Genomic DNA, 13,254 nt, shown 5'->3' on the forward strand with positions numbered 1-13,254 from the left:
TATAGGATACGTGGTTGATGGCCGGCACGGACACGATGGGCCGAAGGGCCTGTTTCTGTGCTGTAAAACTAATTCTCTGACTCCAATGGACTGGCACTGCGGCCGGGTGCACGCGCGTTGGTCCTGATGTAATGGCGCGGCGGCCGGGTGCACGCGCGTTGGCCCTGATGTAATGGCGCGGCGGCCGGGTGCACGCGCGTTGGCCATGATGTAATGGCGCGGCGGCAGGGTGCACGCGCGTTGGCCATGATGTAATGGCGCGGCGGCAGGGTGCACGCGCGTTGGCCATGATGTAATGGCGCCGCGCCGGGCGCGCTCCCGCCCCCAGCTCGGCCAGCCATGGAGCAGAGGGCGGCGGCGGGCCCGGGCTTGGGCGCCTCCACCTTGGCCTGTGCTGAAGGTCGGGCCTCGGCCTCTGGCCCAGGGCGGCCCCGATATCTCCTGGACCTTCCCCCCGAGCTGCTGGTTGAAATCTTCTGCTACCTCCCCGGGGTGAACCTGCCCAGTCTGGCCGCCGCTTGCAAGAAATTCCACCAAATCCTCAACACCGACACCATCTGGAAGAGGCGCTGCCGCGTAGGTGAGGCCGGCGCGGGAGAGAGAGAGAGACGGGGACCCGGGGGGGGGGGGGGGAGGGTGTGCCAGGAGTGATGGGGGGGGCGAGGGGGAGCTGGGAGTGTGGGGGGGAGGGGTAGATCCGGGAGGAGGGGAGGGGAGGGGGAGATCCAGGAGGGAGGGGAGAGGCAACTGGGGGAGCTGGGAGGGGGGCGGAGCCAGGAGTGAGGGGAGGGGCGGAGTGAGAGGGGGAGAGGAGAAGGGAGTGGGGGAGTGAGTGGGGGAGGGGGCAGCTGTGAGGGGGGAGAGAGGGAGGAGGCGGGAAGCCGTGAAGTGGGGGCGGGAGGGAGGGAGCTGGGAGTGAGGGGAGTTGTTGGGGACTCGGTGGGGGGTGGGGTGGGAGTCAGGGGAGGGGGGTAGGGCCCCCAGTGGAGGCGGGCAGGGCCCCCAGTGGAGGCGGGCAGCCGAGGGTGAGTGGGTGTTTCTGACTCCCTGACACGGGCACCAGGGACCTGGGCAGAGGAGCTGAGACCACCTGTAGGAGAATAAACACCTGAACTGATTTAAACAGAAGAGCAAATCACTGCAGATGCTGGAAACCCTGAAGAGAGACAGAAAATGCTGGAAATACCCTGCAGGTCAGGCAGTACCTGTGTTTCAGGAAGGATGTAAATGCAGTGGAGGCAGTTCAGAGAAGGTTTATCTGACTAATCCCTGGATTGGGTGGGTTGTTTTATGAGGAAAGGTTGGACAGACTGGGCTTGTTTCCACTTGAGTTTAGAAAAGTGAGGGGTGATTTGATTGAAACGTTTAAGATCCTGATGGGAATTGACAGGGTGGATCTGGAGAGGATGTTTCCTCTTCTGGGAGAATCTGGAATTCAGGGTCACTGTTTAAAAATAAGGGGTCGGCCATTTAGGACGGAGATCAGGAAAAGTTTTTTTCTCTGAGGCTTGGAGTTCTTTTCCTCAAAAGGTGGTTGAGGCAGAGTCCTTGAATATCTTTCTGGCAGAGCTAGATAGATTCTTTATAAGCAAGGGGATGAAAGGTTATTGGGGATAGGCAGGAATGTGAAGCTGAGGTTAAAATCAGATCAGCCATGACCACAGCAGGCTCGAAAGGCCTAATCCTACTCTTAATTCTTATGTCCTCACCACCTGCTGTACACCCAGATGGGTTTTTATGACAAATGGAAATGGTCACCAGATTTTTTTAAATGATGGAATTCAAATTCCACCATCTGCAGTGGTGGGAATTTAACCTGGGCCCACTCTGGGTCTTTGGATTACTAGTCCAGTGACAATACCACTACGCCATCACCTTCCCCTAAAGATATTGAGGCATGTGGGGCAAAGATGGGTATGTAAAATTAGGTTGCAGATCAGCCTAGTGGAATAGTGGAACAGACTCGAGACAGCTGATCAGCTGACATTTGTGACATGATACCTATAGCCAAAGGTCTGGCCTCTGGTATGGTCACAGTGAACACTTGTAAGGAAGTAGGACCAGATGAGAGTTTGGGTTACTCTTTCCTGCCCACGTGAATTGTAGCATCAGTTTATGACTCTCAATTATCCACAGTTTTTTTGTTTTTATACAGGCAAATAAATGCTGGAAGCATTTAGGTTGGGCAACATCTGATAAGGGATATAGTTAATATTTGAGGTTGATGACCTGTCATCAGAGCACGAAATACAGGCAGATATTAGAGGTCATTAACGCTTAACAGGGCCCATGGAGTTCTCTATGTTTACATTCCCCCACAGCTGAGGGCTGGACTACAGATCTTAGAACTGTGTGTGACACTGCACTATACTTACTATATTTTTAACAAGAATTTCAGACCACGAGTCCGTGGCTCCTGACAGACGTATTTATATTTTCTGCTGTTGAGTGCAAATAAATAAACTGGCAAGCTCTGATAATTCAGTGGGTAAATGTCTTCCCAGGTTGGTAATAAACCTTACAGCCAGGGTCCATCCCTGATCTAGTTACTATTTCTGACCTGCTGAAAGATGCTGATCTATGGACGGTGCTTGAGAATAGGATTGGAGCCTGCTGTGATGCACCCCATGGTTGACTGCCCTCAATCTTTTGAGCTCACTATGGTAGGTAAGTACCCCCCACCCACCCCTGCCATAAAGCCCCTGTGGAGCATTCAGAAATGCAAGGAGATAAGGAAACAACTGGCTAGCTGTAAACAATTTTGACATCACTCCTGAGTAAAATGTTTTTTTTTGTAGAATATGGAGTTTCGGAAAACCTGCGGCGTTTGGAGATGGTGGGGGTCACATGTCGTGATTTGTACATCAAACGTGAGTAGCAGCACCTCCACTTGTTAAATGCTGATTTCTGTACAAACTTGTCTTACCTACAAGTTGCACTTTTTGATTTCTCCTATGGGACAGCTAACGTGGAGCTTCCCTGGAGTGGGTGGATGGGAGGGTGGGCTGGTGGGGTACTGCACTGGAGTGGGGAGGCTGGCAGGAAGCTGCCTGTGTCCCCCTCCGGGAATGCAGGCACCTTCCAAGACAGATATTCCATTTAGCTCTGGTGAAAGGATTTGAGAAAGCTGCTATTGTGGGTCTGTTATAGATGCCAGGTGATGAATCCCTGAAAGTACATTGAAGTGAGGGCTGGGGTTAGCTATCTCTTCACTGATTGAATCATTGAGGCCCTGGGAGATGAGGGAATATCCCAACTATTGCTCCTGTTTCACCAGAGTTTGGGGCAAGCTCCATCCCACAGACCCTGATGGTTGACTGGAGCACAGCAAAACTTTGTAAAATTATACCTGATATAAAAGGTAAAATCTTATCAAGATAAAAACAAAAAACTGCGGATGCTGGAAATCCAAAACAAAAACAGAATTACCTGGAAAAACTCGTTGAAGGGTCATGAGGACTCGAAACGTCAACTCTTTTCTTCTCCACCATTGCTGCCAGACCTGCTGAGTTTTTCCAGGTAATTCTGTTTTTGTTTTAAAATCTTATCAAGGTTCAGTGTAAAACAATGAAGCATTAAATGGTCAGACACTCTCAAGAAGACACGAGGACAGCTGGTGTGAAAACAGAAGAATAAAATCTATTGCATTAGGAGATCTTTTTCTGAGGTTATGGCCAAGACGTATTTATGGTAGTGTCACAAGAGCTTTACTCTATTTATCCTGTCCTAGGAGTGTTTGATAGGGATAGTGTAGAGGGAGCTTTACTCTGTATCTAACCCTGTGCTGTACCTTTGACATCATAAATGGTAGCACCCTCGCTAGTTGCAGGATAAAGATCCTGTAATACAGGTTAATCAGCAACAGTATCTCAATACCAAGATGTTTTGCAGGCTCTTACTGTTGCCCAGCTGGACAAGACTAATGGGGGGTTTGCTGAGCCTGCTATCTACAGAGCAAATATTTAACCAAGTGACAGTGAGGGAATGGTTCCGAATCGGGGAATAGTTCGGAGTCAGGATGGTGAATGGCTTGGAGTAGAGCTTCCAGCTGGTGGTGTTCCCATGCATCTGCTGCCTTTGTCCTTCTAGGTGGTAGAGATCATGGGTTTGGAAGGCAGTGTTGAAGGAGGCTTGGTGAGTTGCAGGAGTATGTCTTGTATTGTTGACATTGTTGTGCTGTAGAATAACAATGATGTGAATGGTGCAACTGAATCATCCAGAGCAAAGACACGCCTTTCATCTCAGCACTTAGAACTGAATTTGTCAGGTTGTATGATTGTTAGGATTGTTTTGAATTCAAGGACTGTCAGATTGAACAGAGATCTGGGAGTACTGTTTGGAACACTCTCCAATCCTGGTCTCACCTGTTTGTTTAGGTATTAATCCTCGAGTCAAATCAGGAAGGTTTGTCAAGTTGCTTCCCGACTATGAGAACATGGAGCACCGGGATGTGTACACGCGCTGTATGTATGATGCTGGTTTGATGTAATGACTGAAGCACTGCATGATGAGAATGAAGTGTCTGCTGTCTTTGCTGCTGTGGTTGTAGGAGGTTTGTGTTAAAGACACTTGGAGTTGGAGAAGAGGAAGGTGTAGGGAGATTCTTTTACCCCATAGGAAGTGTTGGCATGGTGACATGACAACCTCAAAGGACAGTGACTTTGTGTCTTGCTGATGATTGACCATTGCAGTGTAATTTTTTTTGTATCCTTCCCCCTCCCCATCTGCAACTGCCTTCCTGTGAAGGTGTTGTCTCTCACTAAGCCCTGCACATGTCTCATCTAGTTGGCATTCTTCATGTTAGCTCAAGCATTGAGTGTCAGGAAGCTGTTGACTGCTTTGGGGCATCAAATCAGGCATTTTCGTCATCAACAGCTACACAAATGTTGCACCCAGACTCACTGGGTATTAGTCAAGAAGGATGGGGTAGAGACTGGGGGTAATTTCCGGCTCAACCCCTCCCTGTTTGAGAGGAACGGGCTGAGACAGTTCGTAGTGACCCGACGAATACTCCAACTGAGAGCTGCAGGCTTGTATGTTCATGTTCTTGGTACATTTGTTGGGTAGAAATAAGATTTGCTTCTTTCCTTGATGTTGTCAGATCTCTAGGACAAACTCTTAATGCTAATTTTCTGGCTCTCCATGCTTGTGCCTACCTCCTGGGGCCCAGGTCCACTCCAATCTTCTTTTCTGCCCTTGAACGCCTTCAGATCCCCCACGTCCAGCACTGTTCCCCTCAGGCTAACCCTCAGCCTGTGAAACTCTGCTGCTTATCCCACTAGGTTAGTGGTGCCATTGGGTGAAAGCTGAAACCCCAGGGGGTATAGTACTGGCAGGGTGAGATGGAAATTGTCAGGGAGCTTGCTCAAAACGAGCAGAGGAGTGGATTGAGTCGTGAAGAAGCTAATAACAAGTGTAAGTTGGATATTGTATTGTTCCACACATTCCCAGACTCTGCTGGGACTGGTCCCAGAGACTGCTTGTATCTAGTTTTAAGGAGAGTTCAGAGCTTTCAGCTGTGGTATATCACAGCTGATGGCTTGAACTAAAAGTTTCAGACTGAGGAGTGTGGTTTTGTGGCTGGGTAATGGACTGGTAATGATTGGAGAATCTGAAAAGAACAGCTGCAGTGATTGCTCGATTTTCTGCCTGTCCTGTTTATTTCAATGTGTGATGCCTTTTATTTTTTGTTTTGCGACTGGGAACATTGATCAGTTGCTTGTATTTGCTGTTGTAAGAGCAAAGCAGTTTCTGAGAAACATTACTGTACAATCTGATGGTAAATTTCATCCTTATCTGTGGTAATGGTTGAAGTAAAGACAAATCTCCCATGTGTGCTGGCACTCAGAAGTAGAGATGACTCGTTGGCCCAGAACCATTTGCAGGATGGAAGACAGATCAGTTCCCAAGGATTTTCTGTATGGTGAAGTAGCCGGAGCTAGATGACCAATAGGATGCCCAAAGCGCCGCTTCAAGGATGCTTGCAAGTGTGACATACAGGCCCTAAACATTAATTTTCACACCTGGGAGACACTGGTTAACAAAGGGAAATGGCAGTGCTGCCTGTGTACCAATGTATGCCACCGCGATAATGGTCTGCGACAGTGGTGTGAAAACAGACATCAACACTGAAGGCAGTAAGCCACAACAACACCTGACAACCAGCTCCTATGTGGCACTGTGGCAGAAACTGCCTCTCTCAGATTGGGCTTTTCAGCCATCAGGAAAAAAGCACCAGATGAAACTGTCCCATCACCAATGGACTTGCTGCGTGTCCATCATCTTGTGTAGCTGAAAAGGTTCACACAACATTGAAGTAAAACTTTAAAAAATGTCAGTCATATGTTTAAACCCTGTTTGGAGATGGGACTCTAAACATCAGATTGAATGGTAATTTTGCTCAATATTAACCATTTGGCGAAGATTAACAGTACTGAGGGGCATGACACTGGCCTATTTTGAGCTTCACTTACACTGATTGGGACTAATTGCATTCTATGGGTTGTGTGATTTAACTGTATATCCTGTGGTGCCTATGGGTCTGCTGGGTGATACCGGATCTGTAAATCACCAGACTATTCAGCTGCACATTACTCTCCCCACCTCCCCTGCTCCTCTCTTTCTCTTTCTCTCTCTCTCTCTCTCTCTTTCTCTCTCTCTCTCTCTCTCTCTCCCCCCCCCCCCCCCCCCCCCCCCACCCCACCCCTCCATTTCTCCCTGGTTCTGTCCCACTTGTCACCTTTTTCCACTTCCCTCATATCCAGTTTAATGGGCTTTGACTGTATCTCGTGTTGGAGTTAGAGGCACAGTCTGATCCCAGTACGAGTGTGAGATTGAAAGTAGCTCTGATATTTGTTACAGTGCTGCACCCTTACCGTAACATTCTGGGCCTGTGGCAGCCAGACATTGGACCCTACGGAGGACTGCTTAATGTGGTTGTAAGTAGCAGATTTTAAAGCTTTTATGTTACATGTTGTTTCTTTCAAATAGACCATTCGGGCTTTATTTCAAGTTTTGTTGTGAATGAGGTCCGCTGTCTATCCTATTTCTGCATCGAAACCCAGATTTCGCAGTGTCTGTGGAACACTGAAGACTCTGAACTTTGCAGTTCAATTTCTGGGATTAGAAAAATTGCTTTAAAATCCCATGCAGTATGATTGTGCTGTTCTGAGTGGAGGAACTGTTGTCAAACCGATAAAGGAGTTAATAGGGAGTTATTGACACAATCTGCTGTCTGACCTTTATGCCACCATTAGCACCTTCTTTAGTCTTTAACACTATCATTAACACTCCCTTTGTCTTGATTCCATGACATCTTTGTCAAATCTCTCCTGAGCGCCCACCTATCCTTGACCACCTATTTTGCTCCACCTGCTCCATCCCCTCTTAAGCAGTATAAAATCCATCACATTTCTACCTCTCTTCAGCTCTGAAGAAGAGTCATACGGATGTGAAGCGTTAACTCTGTTTCTCTTTCCATAGATGCTGCCAGACCTACTGAGTTTTTCCAGCATTTTCTGTTTTTATTATTGCATTCAATCTTTCCCTGCGTGCAGCGGACCAAGAAACATTCCAATAGTGAGTTCACTGAGTTGTTATATTTCGTCATTGAGTGGTGAATTGATATTAGCGTTGTTTGGGAAGGGAGAAGCTCTCTTCCTAACCATTGTTCATGTCAGGGAGCACCCAAGGAGTTAACATAAGTGTGGTGGTCACCTCTTTGTTGGGGAACATAATTCCCTCATGCACACACCAAGAAAATATTGCTGGTTGGATCAATGTGACTAGTCAGCAGGTGGATAAGTTGGAATATTTATGAAGCCATTGTCTTTGGTCCCTGCCACAAACTCCATTCCTTTCCTTGGTGACATTTGAAGGCTGAACGTAAGAACAGCCTTCTGGACTCAACATTGAGTTCAACAACTTCAGAATATGAACTCTATCCTCCATTTTAAATTTTTTTCCCCCCAAATGCACAAATTTACAATGGAAACCGCACATTCCGAAAAATCTCATGATTTCCCGTTTAATTTTGGGGGCAGGGAATTTCATCCAAGCCTGTACTCTCACTATTCTTGGCAACACTTGTCCTTGCCCTATGATGTGCCATAAATAAGTTATTTGCACTTTTGTGAACTCACTCTTGGCAAGGTTTATTACTAGATATGTTGACTGTAATTGTTTAAATAAAGCTTCCATTTGTTATAAATGGTCTTTCTATGTGTTGCTATAAACCAATACATCACCCAAGTAAACCACACAGTGAGGAACATTAGTGATCATCTGTTTCATTAGTCTTTGGAAGGTGGCTGGAGCATTTTCTAGTCCAAAAGGCATTACTTGACATTGGTGTAGCCCATTTGGCTTGACAAAAGCCGATATCTCTAACTTGCAATGTTAAAGGTACTTGCCAGTATCCTTTCAACAAATCTATCTTAGTAAGGAATGTGGCACTGCTAACCCTGTCAATACAATCTTCTAGACGAGGGATTAGGTAGGATTCTGTTTTTATTATCGCATTAACTTTCCTATATTCTATGCAGAATCTGGTTGATCCATCAGGTTTAGACACTAACACTACTGGAGAACACCAACTGTTTTGACTAGGCTCAATTTGGTGATTTTCTAACATATGCTGAATTTCTCCTGTCACTTTTGCTTGTTTCTTTGTATTATCACATACCCAATGGTAAAGGCCGAGTTGTTCAAATCCCAAAGGGAAACTTGAAACAACTGTCATCCATTTTTGCAATTTGTATGTTTCAAGATGCAGGCTTTGATTTCAGCAGTAATAAGACCATAGAATCTCAAGAGGTTTTTTATAAAACTAAATTAAACATTTATTAATACAAGAAAAATTGTAAGCACATTATAGTAGTAATTTTGTAGATATAACTACAAAAATCCCCTAATTAATTTGACTCTGTTACACCCCGTTAAGGCAATAGTAAAACTCATAGATTTAAAGAGACACCTGGCAGAGCACACCCTGGACAGTCACATTCAAAATGAGTTTCTTTCAGCCCTGGGCCCTTGCAGACAGACTTGATGTTTATAGGCTGGTGGTTTCTCACACTTGATGAATCTTAAAATGTCTTTACCTTACACACACACTCCCTCCTGTTTATACCTAGCTTTTCCTTTGAGTGTTAATTTCCCATTGTATTACTAGGCTTTTAATTTCACCTCTTCTAACAATAATATCCTTTGATTCCACCAATTTTATTAGCTAAAAACAGTAAACACATTACTTGGCATCTTCTGGTTAGGTGCAAGATTTCACCCATTCTTTTGAATGCTTTATTCAAAAATGCAAATTGCCCTCTTGACACCTATGTTTCTAAACTTCCCCATGTTTATCTAATAACCATTTCAAACCTACTACATCAAAGCCGCTAGACCAGCTGACTTTAATCCATTAAGACACGTACATAAATCCAGACCCCATTAGAACTCTATTTTAAAAAAAAAATTTCCAATAACATTATAGACATTAAAGGGGAAGTGATGGTGTAGTGGTGTTGTTGCTGGACCAGTATTCCAGAGACCCAGGGTAATGCTCTGGGGAATGGTAGAATTTGAATTCAATAAAAAATCTGAAATTAAAAGTCTAATGATGACCATGAAACCATTGTTGATTGTTGCAAAAACCCATCTGGTTCACTAATGTCCTTTAGGGAAGGAAATCTGCCGTCCTTACCTGGTCTGGCTTACACGTGACTCCAGACCCACAGCAATGTGGTTGACTCTTAAATGGCCTAGCAAGCCACTCAGTTGTAACAAACTGCTACAAAGTCACAAAAAAGGAATGAGACCGGGCGGACCACCCAGCATTGACCTAGGCACTGCAAAAGACAACAGCAATCTCAGCCCTGCCGACCCCGCAAAGTCCTCACTAACATCTGGGGGCTAGTGCCAAAATTGAGAGAGCTGTCTCACAGACTAGTCAAGCAGCAGCCTGACATGGTCAACCTCACAGAATCATACCTTACAGATAATGTCCCAGACACCACCACCACCATTATAAATCCATCGCACAGGTTTGCATAAGATGCATCACTAAACACAATCACTTTCATTTTACTAAGGTCATCTAAAGATGGGAATTTAAAAACACACCACTCAATTTTTAATTTTGTTAATATTTTATTTGCTCGAATGATTTCTTCACCCTTGGGATCATTCATTTTAGTGCTCAATTCCAAAACATCAAAACTGACATCCGGTCTTGTTTGTTTGCCTAGCCAATTTAGACTTCTGAGTTCCTCTTTTTCCATTTCAGAAGCTGCTGTATCTTTCTGAGAGGCCCTACCATGACTAATTGCAATGGGATTGACGTTCTCTAAGTAGGATTGCTGATGTAAAAGAATGTGTGATCCACTCTACCTGATTTCTAATCCTGACTTCCAATTTTAAACTCTGTTCTGAGCCCATTAATGACAACCGTTTCAAATTTGCTACTACTACCCCACAAAAAATCATCTCCATGCATCTTAAAAGATGCCTGCAAGTTTCCCTCCATGGTGCCAATAAAACATTGCCGGGTCTGCTTCCAACTGAAGACAGCCCAACTGTAACAAAACTGACCTCGCTGAGAAATATCAGACTCTGAAGGTGTCATTTGAACCGAATACGCATTTACTTAGCCTCCAGAGATCCCCTTCTGCATTTGGTGACTCTTTCGGTGGTCAGAGAAAAACTTCCCTTTGAAGTTGATTCCCTGCAAAAAGGCAGCTTCAATGTTAATTGAACAACAGTCTCAAGCATTTGTAGCTATTAGAGCCAAAAAGATCTTCAGTATCCCTGCCATTGGTGAAACTACTCCTATATCCAGGTCACCCAATTTTTCTTCAAACTCTCGTCCACAAGCTTGACTTTAGCTTTATAAGTCCCATCAAGAAGCACCTTTTCCGTGCATATCCACATAGGGGACAACCAGCTCTGTCTCATATCTGGCACTTCTGTGTATACCCCAGATTCTTTCCAGCTATGTAGTTCTCCCTGTTTGGTATCCTTTATTAATTTATCGTCTAATTTGTTTGAAGCTATTAAAACTTCTCGATCGCATGGGCTTCTGCTCCTTGTAGCATTGCCATACTGTGCCATACTTCTTGACCTTGTAAAGCTATGCCCTCTATCCTGCCTTCTGTCACGCTTCGGACTGTTACTGTTTGATCTCCCTCTCCTATTTATAGATGTTCGGTCTACCCGTCTATTTATAGAGGCGTGTTCATTCCAGACTCTCTGTCTGAACTGATACTGCGCTTTTGTACTTCGTGTTTCAAATCCATAGGCTTAACCTCCTGTCCTTTATCTCATTTATTTAACCAGTTTTTATATTTTCCAGTGGCCTTCCTGCTCTACCTACAATCGTCACATCCTGCCATTGACTGGCCCCTTCTGGCGAGTGTGTAACTTTAGTGTCAGCTTTTGGCAGTTGTCCTCTGGGACAAATCACCTCATTTTGTTCGTCTGAATTACAGTATCCATCTTCAGATTCCCTGTCAACTTCAATTACCTGTTCCTCATAATCATGCAACATATGGGTGTGAGAAGTACATGGTTCCTCATCCCTTCCTACAACACATTCCGAACCTTGTAATCTGCGCCAACTAACCTTGTTAAGTGTACCCGAATAGTCTAGTCCCCATGCTATAAAATGACTGTTTTACCATCTTTATCTATAATCGGTCTCTTTTATAGTATACCCTGTCTCCCTGATTGAAATTAGTTTCTGATAGTTGTACCTTGTGTCTTAGAGCTCGCCGAATTCTTTCTGAAACTTTGGCTTTAAGGAATACTCTTCTATCTGCGCGTAGTGCATTTAAATGCTCAGAAAAGGTAGGGCTAATTGTAGTTCCTTCCATAGCTGGGGGATCACTCAGGACTGAAGGGACTTTTGGGTTTCTGCCAGAAACCAACTGATATGAACTGTAGCCCCCAACTATCTGCAGTGAATTCTTGGCATGGACAGCCCATGCTAGAGTTGATGTTAATTTACAGCTTGGTCTATCCGCCAATATTTTATGAAACATCTCATCTATCACTGCGTGATTCCTTTCACACACACTGTTACTAAAGGAGTTTTCTGCTGCTGTCCTCAACTGTTATATTCATGTTTTCGCACATATCCCAAAACTCATAGTTAGCTAATTCACCCCCCAATTATCAATGAGGAATTTCGCTGGTGTTCCCAATCCAGTCCCTATCCACTTCTCCATTACCTGATCCACAATTGTTTTCTTTACTGTATATGATCGTCGACTAACTAAACCTTGTTGCCAAATCTCTGAAATGTAAAATATAAATGTTCTTTTCTTTATCCCACACCTTTAAATCCATCGCCACAACTTCACTGAAATCCTTCGCTAAGGTTCGACTCACTATCAACTGTGATTGTGTCCTTCTGTAATTCTTACATATATCACATCTATCACTTATCTCCTCTATAAGTTTGGTGTATTCTCTATCCCTAATTCCTGCATCCCTTAGCAAAATTTTTAATCTTTGCGAAAAAGGATGGGCAAACTGCCGATGCAATTTTAACACAATTTGCTTTTTGCTTTCAAAATTCCTATAATCCTGATACTAATAACAATTCTTTAATCTCCTTCATAGAAAAGTTAGGTTTCATTAAGGAAATAACAGTAGTGTCCAGATTGCGTAAATTGCAAATTCACAGGTTTTCCTTGTAATTTTCCATATCCAGCTTCATTTGCACTTTCTTCATTGACGGTTTGCTCAACTGTATTGGTATTTCACTAGACACTACGCCTGTGCTGATGAAATGATTGACTCCAGCTACCTTCAGGGAATCACTGCCCTTTTAAAATATTTTGGGGTTTTTTCATCTCAAAATCCAAAATTGGTGGAACTCTTGAATTCTCTAACCTTATTCTGATCCTAGTCATTTAAGGAGTCTAGGTAGCATTTTAACCAGTCTACCCACAGATTGTATATGTGCATCCGCTATCTAGCACTGCACAGTTGAGGGACTCTGCCACTAAGACATTCATCATTGGGCTGAAACTTCTTGTAACTAATACAATGCCTCTTTTTGGTCAATATCTCCATCTTCTTCTTCTGAGCCTTCTGTCTTATGTTTAATTTTGAACACCTCATAATATCATTTAGGACAGGTCATTGCATAATGGTACCTTGAATCACATCTAAAACACCGATTGACTGCACCCTGGGCATTTCTGGGGTTCATTCTTTACTTGTAATTCCCCAATTCTTTTCTCCTGCCATAAT

At 44.4% G+C, this 13,254-nt stretch overlaps 1 protein-coding gene across 6 annotated transcripts in view; it reads left to right on the forward strand.

Moving 5' to 3' along the window:
- The first annotated feature begins 310 nt into the window (after positions 1 to 310).
- Positions 311 to 13,254, forward strand: part of fbxo31 (F-box protein 31) — a 94,277-nt gene continuing 81,333 nt past the window's right edge. Inside the window, exons 1-4 of one of the 6 annotated variants that reach the window (XM_041192660.1) lie at positions 311 to 580; positions 2,799 to 2,870; positions 4,377 to 4,463; positions 6,862 to 6,938. In XM_041192660.1, coding sequence (XP_041048594.1) covers positions 340 to 580; positions 2,799 to 2,870; positions 4,377 to 4,463; positions 6,862 to 6,938 — 477 coding nt within the window. In that variant the 5' untranslated portion in view covers positions 311 to 339. Of the gene's footprint in view, positions 581 to 2,551; positions 2,668 to 2,798; positions 2,871 to 4,376; positions 4,464 to 6,861; positions 6,939 to 13,254 lie in introns of those variants that run through there. The other 5 variants (XM_041192664.1, XM_041192662.1, XM_041192661.1 and 2 more) reach the window with 5 other exon arrangements.

The sequence above is a fragment of the Carcharodon carcharias genome, chromosome 7 (genome assembly GCF_017639515.1).
Source record: "Carcharodon carcharias isolate sCarCar2 chromosome 7, sCarCar2.pri, whole genome shotgun sequence".
NCBI lineage: Eukaryota > Metazoa > Chordata > Chondrichthyes > Lamniformes > Lamnidae > Carcharodon > Carcharodon carcharias.